This window comes from Ceratosolen solmsi, unplaced genomic scaffold (genome assembly GCF_000503995.2).
Source record: "Ceratosolen solmsi marchali unplaced genomic scaffold, CerSol_1.0 scaffold27, whole genome shotgun sequence".
Classification (NCBI taxonomy): domain Eukaryota; kingdom Metazoa; phylum Arthropoda; class Insecta; order Hymenoptera; family Agaonidae; genus Ceratosolen; species Ceratosolen solmsi.
The window spans coordinates 4,314,922-4,335,277 of NW_011948426.1; the positions used below are offsets into that span (position 1 = coordinate 4,314,922).

The window sequence follows — 20,356 nt, forward strand, 5'->3', positions numbered from 1 at the left end:
ATAAATATATATATATATATATATATATATATATATATATATATATATATATATAGGCGGAATCCATTACATTGGGGCGTAGAATCACTGGCTAAATGATTGCTTTTTCACGTCGAATCTTCTCCAAAGCCGTAGTTCGGATATTCTCATTCCCGTATTCCAATCTGTCATCTTCTATGTATTCGTTTGATTAATTTTATAATGAAAAACCATTATGAAACGATGATGTTAGAGATGTTACACGCCAATTCGCCATGAACAGCTCACCGAGTCTTTTGAGTAGAAGACGCTCGAGTTGAATAATCTTGACTATGCATCAACCCCGTCGTTTCGTCGATACGTGATAAGTTTTTCTCTCTCTATTGTTTAAATTGGTGGAATCTTTCTTACGATACGAGAGTTTGTTTACGCGCAGGCTTCATTAAACAAGTATTATACATTATATTAGCTGTCATTAATGTCGATGCCACACTCGCATTGAAATTCTTACAAGTCGTGAGCCTTGAGCAACGCATCGACATTTTTGGGATAAAATTGAGAATAACATCCGAATTCGGGCTACTTGGTATGTTAAATACTCATATGCGTAACATTTCTAATACGATGGTAAATGATAAATTTAATATCAATATGTGCTTATTAGGCAAGCGATAAAAAAGAAAAAAGTGCAAGTGAAACAGCAAGCTTTCTCAATTAAACTTACTATGATGTTATTGAATACTAAATTAATTCATGTTCCAACTCCAATTTGATATCTAGCGAGTCTATAATACATATACATATTAATTATAATTGATATATCTACTCATCAATGCGTATTAAGTTTGTGTTTCGTAAATACTTTGATTCTACAATTTCGAACGAACTTCCGATCTGTCGTGTTTATATATATATATTATTTAAATATTTATTTAAATATTTTTCTACTTAACGCACATCAGACAGACACATTCGCGACGCGTACAATAAAAAATGCATAAACATATTCTGAATTTAAGAGTTTACATTATATTTGGATTTATTTGCAATAAATTTTCCTTGTATCGAGTAATTTACTACTTTAATAAGTATAATATTTTCAAGGCCAATAATAAATTTGGTTGTTTTTTTTTGTTTTTTTTTTGTTTTTAGTCATCACAACGATCCTGTGATTTTTATAGATTTTAATCTATTTAAGTTTCCTATGTATTATAATGGGCTTAAGAGTCGTGGCAACGTAACTTTGCTCATGAAAATGTTGCAAAGCTATGCTGCGACACATTAAAAAGCAAGTCTGCGGACAGTTGAGATTTGTCAACGTAAGGATCTGCGGAATGAGGAAAGAAACGAGAACGAATTATACAACAAACAATATTTATTGAACGCAGGAGACGAGTCATCAATGAGATATAAGCGTATATAGAATGGAAGGCTTCTTTGTTCTTGTAGCGGTGCGATGGCATCGGAGGGCCGAGTCGTCGATAACCCCGCAGCGACTGCCACGCAGAAGAGTAAACAAAACAGTCAACGGGCGGTCGGGTGGGCTACGTCGTTCGCGTGACTGCGTCGTCGTGGTGAGGTCGATTTTGAAGAAGCTTCGGTCCTCATTTCCTCTCCTCTTCTCCTCGAGCCGTTCTGCCGCTCTTATTCCGCTTGCCCTTGTAGTCGGCACTGCGGCTCGTGTGATAGTGCTCCGGACCTCCGTAGTTGGCCCCGTAATTGGACCCGTAATTAGACCCGTAATTGGACCCGTAATTGGAGCCGTAGTTAGCTGCGTAGTTGGCCCCGTAGTGAGGCCCGTAGTGAGGCCCGTAGCCGTGCTCCGGCCCGTAGTAGCCGGGATAGCCATGGGATGAGTAGCCGTGCGAGGAGCCCCCGTAGCCGTGAGGATAGCCGTGGGATCCACCCAAGGCCCCATGTTGATAAGGCCCCGAGCCGTAGCCCAAGCCGAAAGAGAGTCCGTAGTCGTGTTGAGCTTGACAGACCTGGTGGATAGTGATGATGGCCGTGTCCGTGGCCGTGGCCCAGGTGGAGCGGCACCGGGACAGCCACTGGGAACGGGACCGGGTGCTTTATCGGCACCGGGAATGGATGATGGATTGGCACCGCGACCGGGTGCTTAATGGGAATAGGTACCGTGTGCTCGATCGTCACCGGAACTGCCTGCAACGTCTCGAGAGCATTAACAAGATACATTGATAAGGATGCCTGTGCTTATTGTGCAATGGTGGCCGAACACCCAAAGGAAAAAGCTCCGTCGGCTGTTTCGTTTCCTTGTACATTGCCTCTCGAGCTTCTTGACCTTTTCGGCGCAATCGGCGCGCAATCGAGTTACTCATTCATAGTTGTTTATTAATTTCTTAAGCAAGGAAACATTGTGAAAAGTGCTTGTAAAACAAAAACAAAAACAAAAATAGAAAAAAAAAAATACAAAATGATATTGAAATAATGAAATTCGCTCGATGCTTAATCAACGTAAGACGTCTATATGATGTAGGGCAAGTTTAATCGAAAATTATTCTTCCATATTTCTCATTCCTTTATTCATTAATAATGAATATCGCGCATAATTCTGGTTTATAATTGTAGTAGATGAAATAATTGTCGCGCGAGCCGATCCAATTGGAACGAGTTTTTATATAATTGGAGCGTTATGGTCCACACACAGGCAAAACCCGTTTTTGCCTTGATTAATTCAGAGAGCTCGCGAACGCGAATGGAAAATCTGCTTTTACTTTTTCGTTGGGCCGATAGATTCGTTACGTTTTGCCCGGCTTTCGTTGTCTCTGTGTAGGAAGCCACGAATTTACCACAACGACTTTCCACTTTGGAATTCCGGAAGTGATTGGCTACAACTGTTACGATGAAAAGCCTTCGCGGGAAGACATCGCGTCAATTTAAATTTTATCTCATTAGTCGGGAAAGCTCGTTCTGTTCATTCGAGAATTCCTTACATTGCAAACACGCTAGATCCGATTGAACGAGCGTAGGATCAAATCGTTAACGAATAACGGAGGATTCAATTGTTTTTTTTTGTTGTTTTTTTTTGTTTTTTTTTTTACCGCACAAAAATACGTCGATTGTTAGCCAGTGGACTTGGCACGAAGTCGATGTGACCAATTTGTATGAAAAATATGAATAATTCCACTTGCAGCGTTCGTCGTATTTTGAATTTTCGTATTTTGAATCTTCCTAGCCAATGACGATTTAATAATGCCCAATTTGTTTGTCCACGTCGAGTGAGCAAAGAACCGAGATCGGCCATACTCTCGTCAAATTTAATCCAATTGCGATTGGGTCTCGCGTGTATATTTCTCTTCACCCCCGCCAGCAATCGTTCGGGTAAATGGGACTTACGTGCGGGTAGGGTACAGCGATGGGCACTGGCTTGTGGATGATCTTCTCGATGGGCACGGGGATGACTTTCTCGACGGGCACGTGAATGGGCCGCTCGACGAGTACGGGCTCGGGCACCCGGACGGCCACCGGCTTCTCCACGACGACGTGTTTGGTGACGATGACGGGGACCGTCTTCACGTGATGCGTCTCCGTCTTCGAGGGCCAGTGAGCGATTGGCCGCGAGGACGAGCCATATTGCCATCTACGATTCGCAAGAATTCCTCACTGATCAACCGATCTTTCTCTCGGTAATGCACGGTAACATTGCGCAACGACCTCGCGACGTTTCGTACATTTAACCAAATACATCCTCCACTAGAGCTCGGAGTATGTAATATTGGCTCGATAAGGCCGACGAGGGCCCGAGAATTTCCGAGATTGGCTCTCAAATTTCCTTGCGAACCAATAATTTACGATTCGCAAGAATTCCTCACTGATCAACCGATCTTTCTTTCATCAGTATGTAATATTGGCTCGATAAGGCCGACGAGGGCCCGAGAATTTCCGAGATTGGCTCTCAAATTTCCTTGCGAACCAATAATTTTAATAAAGAATGCTCGATTAATTTTGCGCCCCCTCGTTGCTTAACTTAATCGTAGGCCGACGATTAGTGTTTTTTAACATACGACGTAAAGAACTAATCAATTGAGATAAATAATTTAACCAAGTTTTAAAGGAAACATATCGATTAACGGCCATTTATCTGTGCTGTTATCAACTATATTTAGACGCGCTAAAAGTCCTCTTTAGTTGAAATATTACATCATTGTAACGTAGCAAAAATTTTTCTTTTCTCTTACAAACTTATCGACGACGTGTCCCATAATACTTTATACTTCCTTCAAGTGGTATGCTTATATATACACACATATATATATATATATATATATATATATATATATATATATATTTGTTTTTATTTAATTAGATAATATTCCCGTGTGTTTTATCGAAAAGTCTTAATTTGCCATGGGCTTTAATGCTTTTAACCTTCGTGAAATCCGGCGTTCTCACCTACTAATCTAGTAGGAAGTTAGAAGCGCAGAGTCTTATGAGATATATGATGCGTGAATTCCCGAGGATAAGAGCCGACGGTTCGCGATTCTCTTACCCGGATGTGTCGAGGTGTGACGAGTCCGAGGAGATTTTAAGACCTCTCCATGGGTTTGTATCGCTGGACCAAGGTTGCCCATGCCCGTAGATAGTAGAAGGGCTGGAAAGGCCGATCCATCCGTCGTTTAGGATATCTCTTTTCTTTTGATTCGACGTTTCGACCTCTTCGGCGAAGGCATGGCTGCATACCAGACCCAAAAACAGCTGAAAGTACCATTCGTTCGCTTAAAATCTGAGATTGTCAATTAATGTGGCGATAGGAGTTAATCACGTCGTGAGCGTCTCGGCGAGGATAATCCGCATCCGAGAGCTCCTCGCACTCTCGTTTATATTAATTAAGCTTGCCGATTTTTAGTTGCGAGTTCACTCGAGATGCGACCGGCAAATTAAAAAACTAAAATAAAGAAGAAAGAAAAAGAAACGAAGAAGATGTGATGCTGTAGAGGTAGCAGAAAGGGTATCGTTGAATCGATCCTCGATACACGATTAATGAAGGAATTGGATATTGGATGGACTAGTAAGGCAACAAATCCTATAGCTTTCTTCATTTGTCACGGTATCGGCACTCGAGATATCTCACGACTAACTAATCGTCCCTTCGAAATAAAGTTTCGGCTCTTGATCACGAACTCCGGATAAGATCTCGACTCACCAATTTGCTAATCATGATGTGCGTGCGTCTCGCGATATCGGTACTCTCTCGTACTCTCGTAGTCCAAAGGCCGCTTTTATAGAACCGATCGGCGGGATAGCGTCGGTCCCGGGCCTATCCCGTCCTCGTCGTCGTGGTCGTCGTGGTCGTCGTGGTCGTGGTCGTCGTCGTCGTTGTTGTTGTTGTTGTTGTTGTTGTCGTCGTCGTGATCATCGATTGATTTCCGGGCGGGATGAGGAAGAGGCAGACGGTGATCGACAGGAGGGACCGGATCGACGGGCGCGTAAGACGGCGACCTAAGAAAGGGGAACCGGTTGCGAGGAGCCACGCGGAAGTCAGTCGGCTACCGTACCGAACAACTACTCCCTTTTTCGACGGGGCACCGATACGTTCCGCTTCCTAGCTTGATTTTTTAGCTCGGAGCCACGGTTATGTGCACACGTTGTTACTCAACTGTCGGGCACTGAATATCTCATTTGCTCCCTCGTGATTATTGTCTTTGTCGTCGCGGACTAGGGGTGCGAGAGATGCGAAACAGCATGAATTCGTAGGTATATCGAGTCACGAGGGGCTAGAGATGATCGACGAGCTCGCCCTGTCCATATTACCTATTGTTACAAAGATTTTTATCAGACTGTCATTAAGATTGATTATCTATAGGTCTGGGTCTTTGATTCCATTACACACGATAAATTTATTAAATGGAAATTGCAAAATACGGCTATTTAACGATAGCTCGTACACAAGCGCGCACACGCACACACATAGGTAGATAGATAGATAGATAGATAGATAGATAGAGACATACGGCTGAATGTATATACTCTGATAAATAATATTCTAGACATATGGAAATCGATTGTAATTTATCCAATACCTATATATTTTATAACATTGACAATTACAAAATTGAAATAGTCAATAATTATAATTATAATTATGATGTTGATGACGATGACGATGACGATTAACAATTACGTGAACGCTCACCACAAATAATTATAAAAAGGTAAAAATTGTAAATTAACTAATCCACTTCAATTTTCGATTATTATTGATAATAATTTAAATAAAATTCCTACGTTATGAGTAGGATAAGTACAATTTTTAACAGCTTGAATGCCATTATTACAACATTTATTACAAATATGTTTTATTCTTACTATTATCAATTGTTAATAATTTAACTCTCGGTTTCTTTAAAATTCTAAAAAAGTATATAAAATCAAACATATTGCATACAAAGAAGATACGAATTTATTTATTCAGACTAATTTTAAAAGAAATGAAAAGAACAGCCTTTTCCAGTTATTTCAGTAAATTTTAAATACCTGAAAGGAATTATAATTAAGCTTTAATTACTTGAATCGCTAAGAAAACTATAACATGTAAGTTAAACTAGTTTTATACCATACATTAGTAGTATATGTTAATTATACAATAAAACAAGTATATTTAAGATTAATTAAATACATATCCATAGTGAAGCTACAATATATTATGAACAATAGTAAATATTAATATATTAATGTAATATATAAATAAATAAATAGTCGAATTATATAGGTTTGAAACTTTTAAAAAGTCAATAGCTTGGAGATTTTCAATACACAAAAAGGCCGCGATTGAAGAATATAAAAATAATTTATTTATTAATATGTACGCGTAGTTCAATGAATTTTACAGCCATAAAGATATTAAAATTGAGAGATAAAAATTTTTTTAATAAAAACTTCAAGTATGTATCAATTTGGAGTTGGATAAGTGTTCAACTAATGCAACTCGTGTCTTTAGAATCAATTTTAGTACACGAAAGTGACAGGAGCTGTCTTTCATAAAACAATGCTCTTTTAAAACTTGATCTTGTAGAAAGTTTGAAAATCATGTAAAATAATAAATAAATACGATAACTCTTAATAAATAAATGTACTTGCGCAAAATAAGAAACGTGTAAGTTCATGCGTATACATACACCCATATATATATATATATATATATATATATATATATATATATATATAATAGTTTTTATTTATAATTGCTTTATTAAAGCATTTAATTACCGAAGCCACGTATGATAAATAAATAACCGTTGTTTATTGAATTGTGAGAAGAGAAGGTTTTCTTTCGGTACTCGTATGTATTAGTATTACTGCACTTACGATAATTGTCTCTTGGAAAAAAATGTCCCAAAGACAATTCACAGAATCTATAAGTAGTTAAAATTAATTATTCCACAGTCGTAGCGAAGAACTTCCGGTGAAACGGAGACGGCAGAAAAAGTTGCTTTAAAAATTTCATTTGTCGATCGCTTTCGATTATACTTTTGATTATGCTTTCGATTATGTCGTTCGAGTATTCTAGAATTTGTTGGGATTACGTTGTTTTCTCTTCTTTTTTTTTTTTTTTTAAACTTTTAAAATGATACTTATACAACGATAACTAACGATTTATCGATAAAATTTATAGAAATTTTTTAATTTTATTATTAACGAAATAATTCGATGGTGGGTTTGCAATGAATTAGAAACTGCATTTAAGTAGCTTTAGATAGAAAAATCATACGATGTTGTTTATAAAATTTTTCTCAAAAGCAATCGACTGTCAAATAATTGTTCTTTTATTTTTATTATAAAATTTAATAATTCTTATGCTATAGCGTATATTATAAATAATAGAGAGACATTAGTGTTAGAAATCGATATGTATATAGCAATGACTCGTTAACACTGTTTATAAAGAATGATTTAAATTATTTTAGAAATGCAGTTAAAGCGCAATAAAATAATAATAAATTGTTACGTATACAATATATATGAATAGTAGAGAATTAATAAACAAACAACAAAAAACAGAGTAAATACTACATTAGTGTGCGAGTGTCGTCTATTCATAACACATCCTTTCTTGTACTTTCAGTGACTGAGTCGGCAGTTTTTCTCCGACGACTTTCATTTTCTAAAGCCAAGCTACATACTCCTAAAGTGCCACACATACTTGCAATTTATTATTCATCACTGGCAATTGTCGCTTGATAGGCCTACACAATACCTCTATACCTACTTTTCTATTCGTATGTTTATATTGGTACACTTACTAAAATAACCACGGCATATCGATTTCACTCTCTTCTTTTATTATTACACCTCATTAATAATTGGCTTTTCTATGCGACCTGTGTGGCAATGTTTTTGCATATTAAAGCTTTCGTGAAAGATATTTTTTAATATAACGAACCGAGATTTATTCAATAACTTCACCCATGCTTAAATGTTAATTAATAAAATAATAGAAATATCGATCGATTTATGCTACAAAAAAAAAATAAAAAAAAATAACGATATATTTATTACGTATATACATACGTAAAGTAATTTATTACAATTGTTTTTTTATCAGTAAGATGACAATGATCAAGTTTTAGGAGGACAAGCAATGAATTGAATAAAAGAAGCAAAAAAAAAAAAAAAAAAAAAAAAAAAAAAAATAATCAGAAAATTAGAAAATTTAATGAAAAATCCTAATAATTAGGAAAACACTTAATATTCGCGAACATGTTTTGATCTCGGCTACGTAACGATAGGACAAACATTATTCTTAGCAGAATGTTGAAAACTTGAATTTTCTACATAACAAATGTCAAAATTACAAGAGAGTAGTGAAACTCGTTAGGTAAGGAAATAAAATGTAAAACACGTGGCTGAGGTCTCATAGTGAATATTCCAGCGCTTGTATCGTTTTGTCTATGCAAATGTCAGAGGAATATTATTACACGGAAGATCCTTGGGCATTGAATTTTATTGGGACGCGAGCTCATCCGGGCCGCAATTTATGCTGCACTAATCGTCGAAAAAACTTGAGTCGTTCGAGATACCCATCACTTTTACGTCTAAATACACTTTGCACTCGGCACCCGACGATCAATGGCCTTGTAGTGTTTTTCCAATGTAGTTGGACTTAAAATGCGAAAAGAAAATCAATTAACATTCGAGAGTTTGGCAATAAGTATCTAATGCCCGAGATGGGGAGAAAGAAGAAAAGAGCCTTGGCCATGAGCCAGTATCGCCTCAGAGATAGATAGAGAGAGAGAGAGAGAGAGAGAGAGAGAGAGAGAGAGAGAGAGAGAGAGAGAGAGAGAGCGAAAGTCCATCGGGGAATGGTTAATGAGCGTTTACGCATAATAACGAATCCGTTGGGGGCCTCCTCGTCAAAAGCATCATCGGCGTTCGCTATAAATACGCATTGGTAGCACCGCATTGTACAATCGTAGTTTTTTTGCTCGAGCTCGAGCGTCGCAGTACAAGTGCATCGACTGGCGCACACCATGAAGCTTTCACTGGTAGTTCTTCCGATGACACTTTCGACACTTGAAGCTCTTGGCTCGTGACGCCTCGAGCGCGCTTCATTTCATTCACGTGGCTCCGCTACGCAGTGCCCTCAGTGCTTATAATTCAGTCCTTCTCACTTCTTTCGACTCTTCAGCCCGACCATCACCAAAACTCATCGCAACACGCATCTCATTCTCGGGTCTTAGACGACCTCGTTATTATCATCCAAACGCTTATCATTTGTCTATTTAAGGACCTAGTCCTCCCATTAAACGATTCGAGCATAAAAACAACAAAAACAACAACAACAACAACAACAACAACAATAAACGAAATTCCCATAACATTCATAACTGAATATTATCCTCCAATAAAGTGTTCGGCCCTTAATTTATAATCGCATCATCCGCGAGATAACGGCATCCCCGAGCTCAACACAGCCGTTCGCGCATTTTCCAGATACCCGGTCTCTCGCTGTGTTTGCTCTTGTTGGCGGAGGATTTGGTCGCCGAGCCGAAGGAGGAGGGCAAGTCGACGTCACCGAGTCGGAAAAGCAAAATAGCGAGACGACAGTACAACCTTGGCTATGGGCTGCCCGAGCCCGGGCCCCACAACATTTACGGACCCCCCTCGCCCCAGCTGCCCGTCCCCGTGGATCCGGAGTTCGCCCAGCATCCCCAACCATTGCCACCGATACCACCGCCAGTCGTTGAGCAGCCGGAGGTCGCCCCGGCCCCCGTTGGCCCCGTACTCTTTCCACAATCCGTCGGTGAGCTCTCCCTCTTTCCATACTTCTAACAACGTATTTTTCCCATAAAAATGTCATCTCCCCATTACGATTTGTCATCGGATAAAACAAACGATTTGTCGAGCTTTGTCGAGCAACAACGTCGAACCCTCTCGAAGGGCCTAATTATCTTCCTTGTTCTTCTTTCTTTCTTTTTTTTTTTCTTTCTCCTTTGAAAATAAACAATTTTCATATAACCAATGTAATGAACGACACGATGTTGTGGGAAGGATGGGGGTGTGGCGGTGGCGGCTCAAATAAATAATAGGCACGTAAATTTGTTTAATCTTCGATTCAAGAATAAATGTTTCAACGCTAATTTCAAATCCTCGTTCGTGAGTATCGACAATATTAATATACTCGTAGGATAAAATTGCTAGGGACGCTTAAATTTCGAGAATTGTTTTTCGACTTATTTTTTTTTTTTACCTAATCGCGATACTCCGATTCCTCGTGGAAACGCGACGACGAGCAATGCCAACTACCCTCCACGAAAATAAATAAATTGTTCAAATTGATTACAGTTGGGCCAGCAGCAGCTCAAGTGGCATTAGCCTCGGCCGTTCCCGCGGGAATCCCGCTCGTCCACCAGGTGACGAAGCACGTGCAAGTCCCGGTGCTCGTGCCCCGCCCGTATCCCGTGGAGAGGCTCGTCCACGTCGACAGACCGGTGCACGTGCCAGTGCCCGTCGATAGACCTGTCCCCGTCGATCGGCCGATTCACGTGCCCGTCCCGGTCGACAGGCCCGTCCCCGTTGAGGTCCACATTCCGAAGCCCTACCCCGTGGCCTACCCCGTGGAGAAGCTCGTCCGCGTCGACAGGCCCTACCCGGTTCACGTCGCTATCCCCGTCCACGTGCCCAAACCCTACCCGGTCCCCGTCGCCGTAAGGACGCACTACGAGCCGTTGCATCGCCATTGGTGACGCACCCGGTTCACCCAACCTCTTCCACGAAGCCGCTCCGAGCGATCGGCAATACACACTCCCCTACCTCCCTCTTCCTCCTCCTTCTCATTACAATCTTCTAACTAATCTCTCAGCCCAGCTTAAGACTGACTTCCTTTGCCCCTTCTCCAACTTTCTCATTACTCGCACCTACGCGTGCTTCATTACGTATACGTACAAGAAAATACGCTCAAGGCTTTCTCACTACGTTTTTGTCACGTTTATACATATATATATATATATATATATATATATATGTATTTTTTTTTATTATGTTTCTTTTTTTTTGTATGCTATTATAATGTCTGTATACGAACGAAAACGGACTGAATAAACGACATTGAAACTTGGAACTATTTGTGTCCTTTAATGAGCCATCGCAAACAATGTCACCTATCCAATCCTTGCTTATGACATCCTCTGGAGCTTTATTATCCATTATTATCATCATATTCGTTATTTTCGTGGCGCGTGGTGTATGCTAAAGATGGCCCGAAGAAAGTCAAGGAACCATAGATGTCGTGCCCGCTGTGGAGCGTGGAGCGTGTATGGATAAAAAAAAAAAGAAGAAGAGAAAAAAGAAAAGAAAAAGGAAACGAACAGAGGTAGGGGACATTAGCGGCGGGTGCTTGGAAGCTCAAAGTTGCCCGCACTGACATCGTATCATAATCGTAGCCCAGTGGTCTGTCTATACGCAGGGACGAAGGTCAAGTTGCGTCACGAAAGTCGTCGCGACATCTCGGCTCCGCTTTCTTTCCACACGTACGCGGATACGCGGACTCGTGCCGTAAAAGCAATAAAGCTCATGGCTTTCTTGTGCAGGGGATGGGCGAGTGGGGTTCGAGTGTTTTGTAGGGGGTGTCAGGTCGGTCGAGAGGACGAGGCGTCGTTCGCCGTCGCGAATATCGACGCGATGATCCGGCGCCTTAGATCTGATTACCGACACGGTTTATAGAATAGGCGGGCACTTATTTCTGAATTATTGATGACATTGATTTGGCGCTACGTACTGTCAAGTTGTCAAGGAGCGCATATCTCGCCGACCTTTATTTTAAGACCGCCGCCCATGCTTCGACAATCGACTGGCTTGAATCGAGTGCGTGCGGGGATGCAGATTCGAGTAACTAGCCACTTGGCATTGGTCAATTACTATTGTCTCGCTATTACGTTTGCCGAGGATGCGAATGTTCTAATTATGGTTTGCGTTGGTTAGAATTGGTCGTTGCGTTGAATAGAGTCGAGTAATCGAGTTCGATTGGCGAACGTCGAGTGGACAAATCAATAGGCGCGAAAAAAGAAAAAAAAAAAGATGAAGAAAAAATAAACATAATCAATCGATAAACATTGATACAATTGCATTGGTCAGCCTCTATATCGCGTGACATTACCAACAGTATTTTTTATTAGGAGGAGCGAAGGCACAAGCATATTTGTTATAATTTTTAGAGATATGCGATATATATATATATATATATATATATATATATATATAAATAGCCTGGTTATTTAGCAACTAATTTCTGGACTACGGGAAAATTTTGTAAAAGATAATTCTGCAGCTGTACGATTCTAAAATTCCACGGCAAAGAGATGAGAGATTAACTTATCTGTTGGCCTATTGCCAATAGAGGTTGTTTATAAAACTGATATCGAGCCCATTTTCAGAGTCGTTCAACCAATATGAAATCATTAATGATTTAACATTTGCTCGCGCGCGCTATATTATATCGACAAGCTTATGCGAGAAATACAAAACAAAAACGAAAACAAAAGAAAACAAAATACAAAAAAATACAAAAAAAAAAAACTACAAATTTCAATTATTATACGAAATGTTTATTACGGTGTGCTGCTACTCGATTGCTTTATTCGCAATACGCCGCACTAATATTTAATGACAGTTATTATCGTAATTGGTACTTAGATAATCATTTTACTATACTACCGTGTAATAATTATAGGGTAGAGTATAGTTATAATGAGGCTGTGAATGTATGAAGAACGTTCGATAGCGAGCTCGTAAGTGTATTTGTTTATTCGAGCATAAGTGAATGAAATTTTAGCAAATTTAATGTCACGCAAAATTGCCCTATTTATTATCAAACTAATTATCATTACAAAGCCTATATACTAATATACTCTATTATAATTGATTTAACTTGAATTTCATAAGGATTCATGGTACTCAATGTCCGGCGAAGATCCTTTCCAATCGATAACCGATGCAATTCTTTACATATAAAAATTCCATCATTACAGATACTTTCCCTCCTGCCTCCATTCGATTATTTTTACTCTAAGTACACCGAGCACTCGTAGCTTGGTAATTACGGGGCACGAGGCACTTACACACTCACCGAATCACTCGCAGCGAGGCGAAATAAATTCTCTAATGGCGTCACAATGATTTTATACAAGATTTATGCGCCTACGAAATTAATTATAAATGTTGGCACTTACGTGTGTCTACACATACGTGTTTCGAGTCTCATGACTATACTCGTCGGTTAATATGTTAAATTCTTTCAGTCACTTGTCACAGCTCACTTTAGGAGCTTCAACTTCAGCTTCTTTAATTATTACAAAATTTGTTTAAGCACACTCTGCTCCATAAGTTTATTTTCGCGCTAATGATTATTAAAATGTGGGCTTAGAGTCTCATTGCTTAATTGACAAAATAGATGTACAAGTTCGTCGATTATACCACTAAATGAAAGAAATGTTTTCTTTACGCCATTCGCTATATAATTTGTAAAATTAACAATAATACGAGCGTACATTTACATTCTATAGATAATATCAATTATAATTATTATTTAATGTATCAGTAAAAGTGAGGATTGTGGTATTTTACAAAGAGGAATGTTCAACAAAAATTTTATTGCCAATTAAACATTGTTTGGAGTATATTAGTTGCAGCTATGTCTACAACATTTTTCATTACATGTTTTACGCAATTTTCTAATTTAGTTTATTGCCTAAAATAAGTACAATTTTCACTACCATTTCTTCCAAATTAATATACATTTCACAAAATACAAATTTTAGTGCACTCGAAATAATTCGACTATCACTATTTCATTAGTTTTTAATATACTTACTTACGGCAATTATTTTCCATCCCTATATGCGCTAACTACTACTAAATATATTAAATGTAAAACGAATTTCTATGTCCTTGAGAGATCTTTGAAATACCTTAAAAAATTTTGTATAATCAACATCTTCGACCTTCGTATTCTTACAAAATTGCAATTATCGAAAATACGTTTAAAAAGCATTTTGTTGCTTATCGGTAAAATATGAATATAAATATCGAATGAAACGCGCCTCACACTATTGTAAATGATAATTTACGTAATTTGAAGGGACTGAAGAAAAGCTAAAATTACAACGATTAAATTATAATTTGCATTGTCGGTCAATTACATTAGTGAACAATTTATTGATTAAAATTGTTTAAAAAGTTATGAGCACAAAGTAGAAAACGATCGGCCTCACCGCTTCTCTCTAAATTACAAACTTTACAATAATAGTCTCAATTAACCATAACAGCCACCATATACTAAATACAATAAATTATAATAATTACAATACTTTTATATTTCAGTCATAATTTGTTTTTTTTTTTTTTTTTTTTTTTTTTTTTTTTTTTTTTTTTTTTTTTTTTTTTTATTACAACAGTTACATTATCGATATCGAATTAATGTAGTATTTCATCTATTATATAGGAATTATTTCTAAAAACTACTTCTCATTATACAATGCGTAATAGTTACTTTTTTGTTAATTGTACGAGTTAAATTTATAAAAAAATTTCTATTCCACCAAATCGCCCATTAAAAAAAAAAAAAAAAAAAAAAAAAAAAAAAAAAAAGAAATGTCATTGACGTTTAATTATAATCAGTCATTTGTTACTTATTACTTGATAGGGAAGTAAATTAATTGATTTGTTGTATCTCGGTCCTCCCAACAACAATCGAATACATTGCAACGATGTATTACGAACAATAGAAGTAAAGTCAAGATAGTCAAGTTATTAAGCCTTTCGACTAAATGGAACATCGAAAAATATTAAAAAGCCGACAATTTTTATTTTCGAGAAGAACAAGAAGTAAAAATCTAAACAAATAAGGTATTTTGTATTTTCTGTTTTTCAACTTTCCAATAATAAGGAATTTTCTATTTTCTTACCACGAAACGCTATGGACTTTTAATAGTTATTTAGAAATTTGATTTAGAATAAGAATTGAAATATTTAAATGTGTTGGTTAAGGACAAACGACAATATATTAATAATACATGGAGGCGGGCGGGTGTCAAACTATTTATCTCCTTACTGTATAGACTTTTGACGAAATAGTGGACAAATTTCATTATCGCGTCTGATCATCATAACGTATAATGGCTTTGGCTTAATTTAATGATAATGAATTTTATTGATAGTCGTACGTAACTGCCATGCGCATCAACATAGCTGTCCCGAATTTATCGCTCTTATCTTTCCTCGACTGCTCTTTCTCTATTTATAATCGTACGCTTAATAATGACGAAAAGTCACGTTCGCAAGCGATAATGTACATTTCATAAAAAAAATTGTCTCGGTTTTACCGATTATTATTGCGCATCAATCGGTTGATAATTATATTTACTTTATAAACGAGTGACGTATTTTGCAGAATGTAGCCTTAATGAAAGGCTTGTCAATGGGGACAATATGGAGCAAATTTCCATTCTCCATAGGCTTTCAATTGTATATTTTTAATGTTACGAATCCCGATGGAATAAGCGAAGGTGAAAAGCCTATAATTAATGAGCTTGGACCTTACTACTACGAGTATGTTATTATTCTATTCATACATGTATATAATATAAGTATTAAATGAACAGTTTCACGTCTCATATTGGCACGCTAATTACGCATAAGCGATATGCGAATAAAATACTTAAGCATACGTATTGAAAGAAGCTACCGCTTTCATATAGTGAAATACAAGAGAAAACAAATCAATTGGATCACGAGGAGGACGACACGGTATCCTATACCATTAAGAATACCTATTATTTTAATGCCGAAAATAGTAATGGACTTACCGGTGAGGAAGAAGTTATGGTTCCGAATTATTTTGCGTTTTCATTAATTAACATAGTTGCACGTGAAAAGCCTAATGTACTCCCTATTATAGGTAATGATTTTATTAAAATCACGGCGAGCCGTCGTTTCTGTTTAAAAATTTTTTTTTGTTTTTTTTTGTTTGTTTTTGTTTTGTTTTTGTTTTGCTTTATTAATGCAAATCGCTTGTTTAAAATAGGCAAGGCTCTCGACAGCATATTTAACAAGCCAAGTAATTTTTTTATCAAAGCGAAAGTGAAGGATATATTTTTCGACGGTTTGCCTATTGACTGCACGGTAATGGATTTAGCGGGTAAGGCAATTCGTAGCGAGTTAAAGAAAAAAAAAATGAAAAATTCGGATTAAAGAAGATAGCTGAGAATAAATATATTCTCTCTATGTTTGGACCGGTAAGCCATAAAGATTTTGTAAAAATGTCAATACGGCAAACATTTTATTTCATCGAATCAGCAATATTACCTCGCGGCATATTATTACAATAATCGATTATTTTCGCTGCTCAATGAATTTTAATTATTAACGACGTTTCACAAGTAATTATCAAAAATTAGTTAATCGAATTTTAGGCAAATGGCACTGAGTCGAAAGCGCGAACACGCGTCCATCGAGGCATAAAAAATATAATGGACGTAGGTAAGGTTATAGAGTACAATAACAATCGGAATATCTCGGTTTGGGATGACGAGTACTGCGATACGTTTAATGGGACCGACGGTACTGTTTTCCATCCTCATTTCGATAGAAAGGGAAGAGACGACGTCGTTGTTTTCAATCCGAATCTTTGTCGGAGTATAAGCTGTCATTTTGAATCGAAAACAACATTCGACGGTATGTGCTCGAGATATATGCTAATATACATAAATCCTATGATATTTCCATAAATAATAAACAACTTCACTTCCGCGGCCAATGTATAATATATATATATATATATATATATATATATATATATATAATGTTAATTGTTCATTAATTAATTAAAACTTTTAGGTTTAGAGGTACTCCGCTATACGACAGATTTAGGAACGGATGGAAATAATAATCCTTTGCACAAATGTTACTGTCCAGCAACGAATGGATGTCTGAAGAAGGGAGCCTTTGATATCTATAATCGCACGTTGAAACCAATTATTGTTACGAATCCTCATTTTTACTTGGCTGACGAATATTACTCGAACCAAGTAGATGGTCTGAATCCTGATAAGGTTAGATTAAATAAAATAAGGCATATGTGATAATGTGATTTAAAAACTTGAATGCCAAATATATATATGAATGTAGGTGCGTATGCCTACGTGTATGCATGTATATATGTACTTATTTATGCGTATAATGAATCCTTAGAATGTATTTCCGTATCTTCGAAAGTTGTATTTACTTCACCAATTAAAGCAGAACTATCTTCAACTTATTTCATTGTACAATATTTAATTGAATTCTTCAATAAATTCTATCGAAATTGAAAACGGTAATAGGTTATATGATTGGCATTCTCTAATTTTTCATTCATATATGTGAATTCGTTCATATATTCGTAATTTTCATTAAAGTTTTTATGATATAAAATGAAAAAGCCAAATAGTTACGTTACACTTTATATAATAATCTATTAGATTATAATCATAAAAAAATATTATATACTTTATCCATAAAACTAAATACATATACATATATACATACATACATACATACATACATACATATATATATATAGTGATAATTAATTTTTTTTAATATAGAAAAATCATATGATAATAATTGACATTGACCCATTTACTGGCACTCCGCTCTATACTCGTACACGCGTGCAATTAAATATGTTTATAAATCGTATAAACAATATCAATCAGATAAAAAATATACCTGACGTATTACTGCCAATCTTGTGGATCGACGAGATCATAATTTTACCAGACTTTTTAATAAAAAAAATAAAATTTGCCTATATGCTTCTTAAAATTGGACGGTAAATACATAATAGCCGTTACTTATTTTATTTTCTTAACAATTCTTGTAAAAAAAAAAAAAAAAAAAAAAAAAAAAAAAACCGTACACATGCATTTTTCATTCAGTATTTTCCAATATTTTTTGATGTCCATTGATCTAGGATTATGTGGATTTTCAGGATATAAATATTGCTTATTGACGATCCTGAGGAACAAAGTAAAGGCCACGGAATGGAAAAACAGTGAACTGCTGAATATCACTAAAAAGAAAATGAAGATGAATATTAGTACGCTGCAATCGTCATCGACGCTACCCACAATCGATTAACATATAAATTCGCTTTAATGCCACAATTTATTAGTTTCGTAGTAGCAAGGTTTGTTTAATTAAGCCTAAAATCCGTTAAAATTACGATTAATCGAAGAAAATTTTGTTTAAGAAATGGTATTCTCACGCAAAGTTATAAAGAACGTTAATACATGATTTATAAGTATCTTCGACAATTTATTGTGTGACATTGATTTTTAATTAAATAAAGTTGAATTAATTATTGATATATATTATAATGACATTCAATTCTATTATTGCAATTCATATCCAGTTCGCAGTATAGATTGAAATTCTATTTTCAATATTTCCAAGCTTAATTTATGAAAAATTAAACTTGTATAAACAATGGTTTCGTGTTGTATTAAAAATTTGACTAATTACAATCACGTTCCTGTATAAAGATATTTCTTGCTATAGTGAGAGCGCTATAGTGCAAAAATGAAAAGAAAGCTCAATTATAACTTGAACGTGAATCGTAATTTACAAATACAAATACAACAATTGATGTTAAATATTAAAATTAACGTACGATAATCAAAGAAATTATAAAGATGCACTGTATAATTATCTAAGTGTCATGGACGGAATTAATGCTTTGCACGTACATGAAAATCGAGATTTTTTCAGCGTGTTTGTTTGCTTGTAAAACTTTATATGCGCGTTCGTGTGAATATAAAAAAACGCTTATTTGCTTAGACGTGTTGTACGTTTGAGTATGTATTTGTATTCAAAGAGTCTTTACTCGATAGTAGCATTGCATGTATCCCTGTTTAGTCTCTCCTAAGTACTCCTTAGGTTAAAGTCAGTTTAATATTGTAACTTTTACTTTTCCAATCTTACTATTAATTCAATACAACTACGAATTATCATTATAAAATGTTATGCGTTTTTATGAATTAATAGCGCGCGTTAGACCGATAAAATTGCCAATTTTCAGTGCCGAGAAGGATAAATCGAGCATCGGGTGTTGATTTTGAAAAATTTTTTCAAAATTTCCAAATCCAAGGTTTCGTTTTTGCTCGACAGGCTGAATGTAGTAATTCAACATATTCCAAGTGGTCTACGATATTCATATAAATTTAGATTTGTCATTGGTCTCTTGAACGAAATCATTAAAGAAGATAAATCTCGTAAAATGTCGTTGACGCGGATTCAAAAGATCGGCATTGTTGGCGGATGCCTGTTCATTTTCAGTATTATTCTTCAAACAGCCATATTACCGGCCGTCATCAAATCTCAAGTGAAAAGAGTGAGTGTATCGATGTAATGAGAAAATTAAGATGACCGTAACTTTCCGTGCGAAATCTTAATACGCTTAATAAGTATTATTTATTAGGATTACTGTAATGAAAATTATTGTATTGAAATTATTGGAAAATTTAACATTACATAGATTTTTATTACATTACTTATGTATAGATGAATTTCATTGTTCGAAGCCGAAAATTGAAGCGATTAGCAATTATTTCTTATATGTAGGAAATTAAAATTTTACTACAAGACTATGTAGTTTCTAGTGAATAAAAAGAATCTAAAGGATAATATGGCAATAGTTTTCTTTATACCGATAATATCATTCCATTAATTTTACATATTTTTATTTAAATACTTATTTAAAATTTTAACTGTTAAACTCCTTTTCCGTCAAGTTTGTAAAATATTTGAACTAACACAGTGTTCTATGCTTCTGTAATCAAGCAATTAGTAAGGAGTATAGATTCTTTTAAATAAATTATTTGTT

At 36.1% G+C, this 20,356-nt stretch overlaps 3 protein-coding genes across 3 annotated transcripts; 2 read left to right on the top strand and 1 right to left on the bottom strand.

Annotated features, from left to right (window-relative positions):
* Positions 1-1,583: 1,583 nt before the first annotated feature.
* On the bottom strand, positions 1,584-5,250 carry LOC105363344 (uncharacterized). Its single transcript, XM_011501012.1, has 5 exons — positions 5,144-5,250; positions 4,490-4,695; positions 3,337-3,580; positions 1,986-2,142; positions 1,584-1,954 (listed from the first exon to the last, which is right to left on the bottom strand). Exons 1-5 carry the CDS (start codon positions 5,156-5,158, stop codon positions 1,584-1,586), a joined length of 993 nt encoding a protein of 330 aa, XP_011499314.1. The 5' UTR covers positions 5,159-5,250.
* A 4,146-nt stretch (positions 5,251-9,396) lies between these two features.
* On the top strand, positions 9,397-11,438 carry LOC105363214 (anther-specific proline-rich protein APG). Its single transcript, XM_011500846.1, has 3 exons — positions 9,397-9,482; positions 9,931-10,240; positions 10,783-11,438. Exons 1-3 carry the CDS (start codon positions 9,468-9,470, stop codon positions 11,181-11,183), a joined length of 726 nt encoding a protein of 241 aa, XP_011499148.1. The 5' UTR covers positions 9,397-9,467; the 3' UTR covers positions 11,184-11,438.
* Positions 11,439-15,750: 4,312 nt separating this feature from the next.
* On the top strand, positions 15,751-18,612 carry LOC105363346 (sensory neuron membrane protein 1-like). The gene is given in 9 exon segments (XM_011501013.1): positions 15,751-15,765; positions 15,884-16,041; positions 16,191-16,390; positions 16,517-16,664; positions 16,667-16,727; positions 16,905-17,166; positions 17,329-17,543; positions 18,078-18,304; positions 18,411-18,612. Coding segments are annotated over 9 exon segments (1,488 nt in total).
* Positions 18,613-20,356: the final 1,744 nt, after the last annotated feature.

What these genes read in the sequence shown, in the direction of transcription:
- LOC105363214 (XM_011500846.1), top strand. An exon ending in ACTCTTTCCACAATCCGTCG is followed by an intron (nt 10,241 to 10,782) that starts GTGAGCTCTCCC and finishes AATTGATTACAG; the next exon opens with TTGGGCCAGCAGCAGCTCAA.
- LOC105363344 (XM_011501012.1), bottom strand. An exon ending in TCACACCTCGACACATCCGG is followed by an intron (nt 3,581 to 4,489) that starts GTAAGAGAATCG and finishes TGCGAATCGTAG; the next exon opens with ATGGCAATATGGCTCGTCCT. An exon ending in TCGCTGTACCCTACCCGCAC is followed by an intron (nt 2,143 to 3,336) that starts GTAAGTCCCATT and finishes GAGACGTTGCAG; the next exon opens with GCAGTTCCGGTGACGATCGA.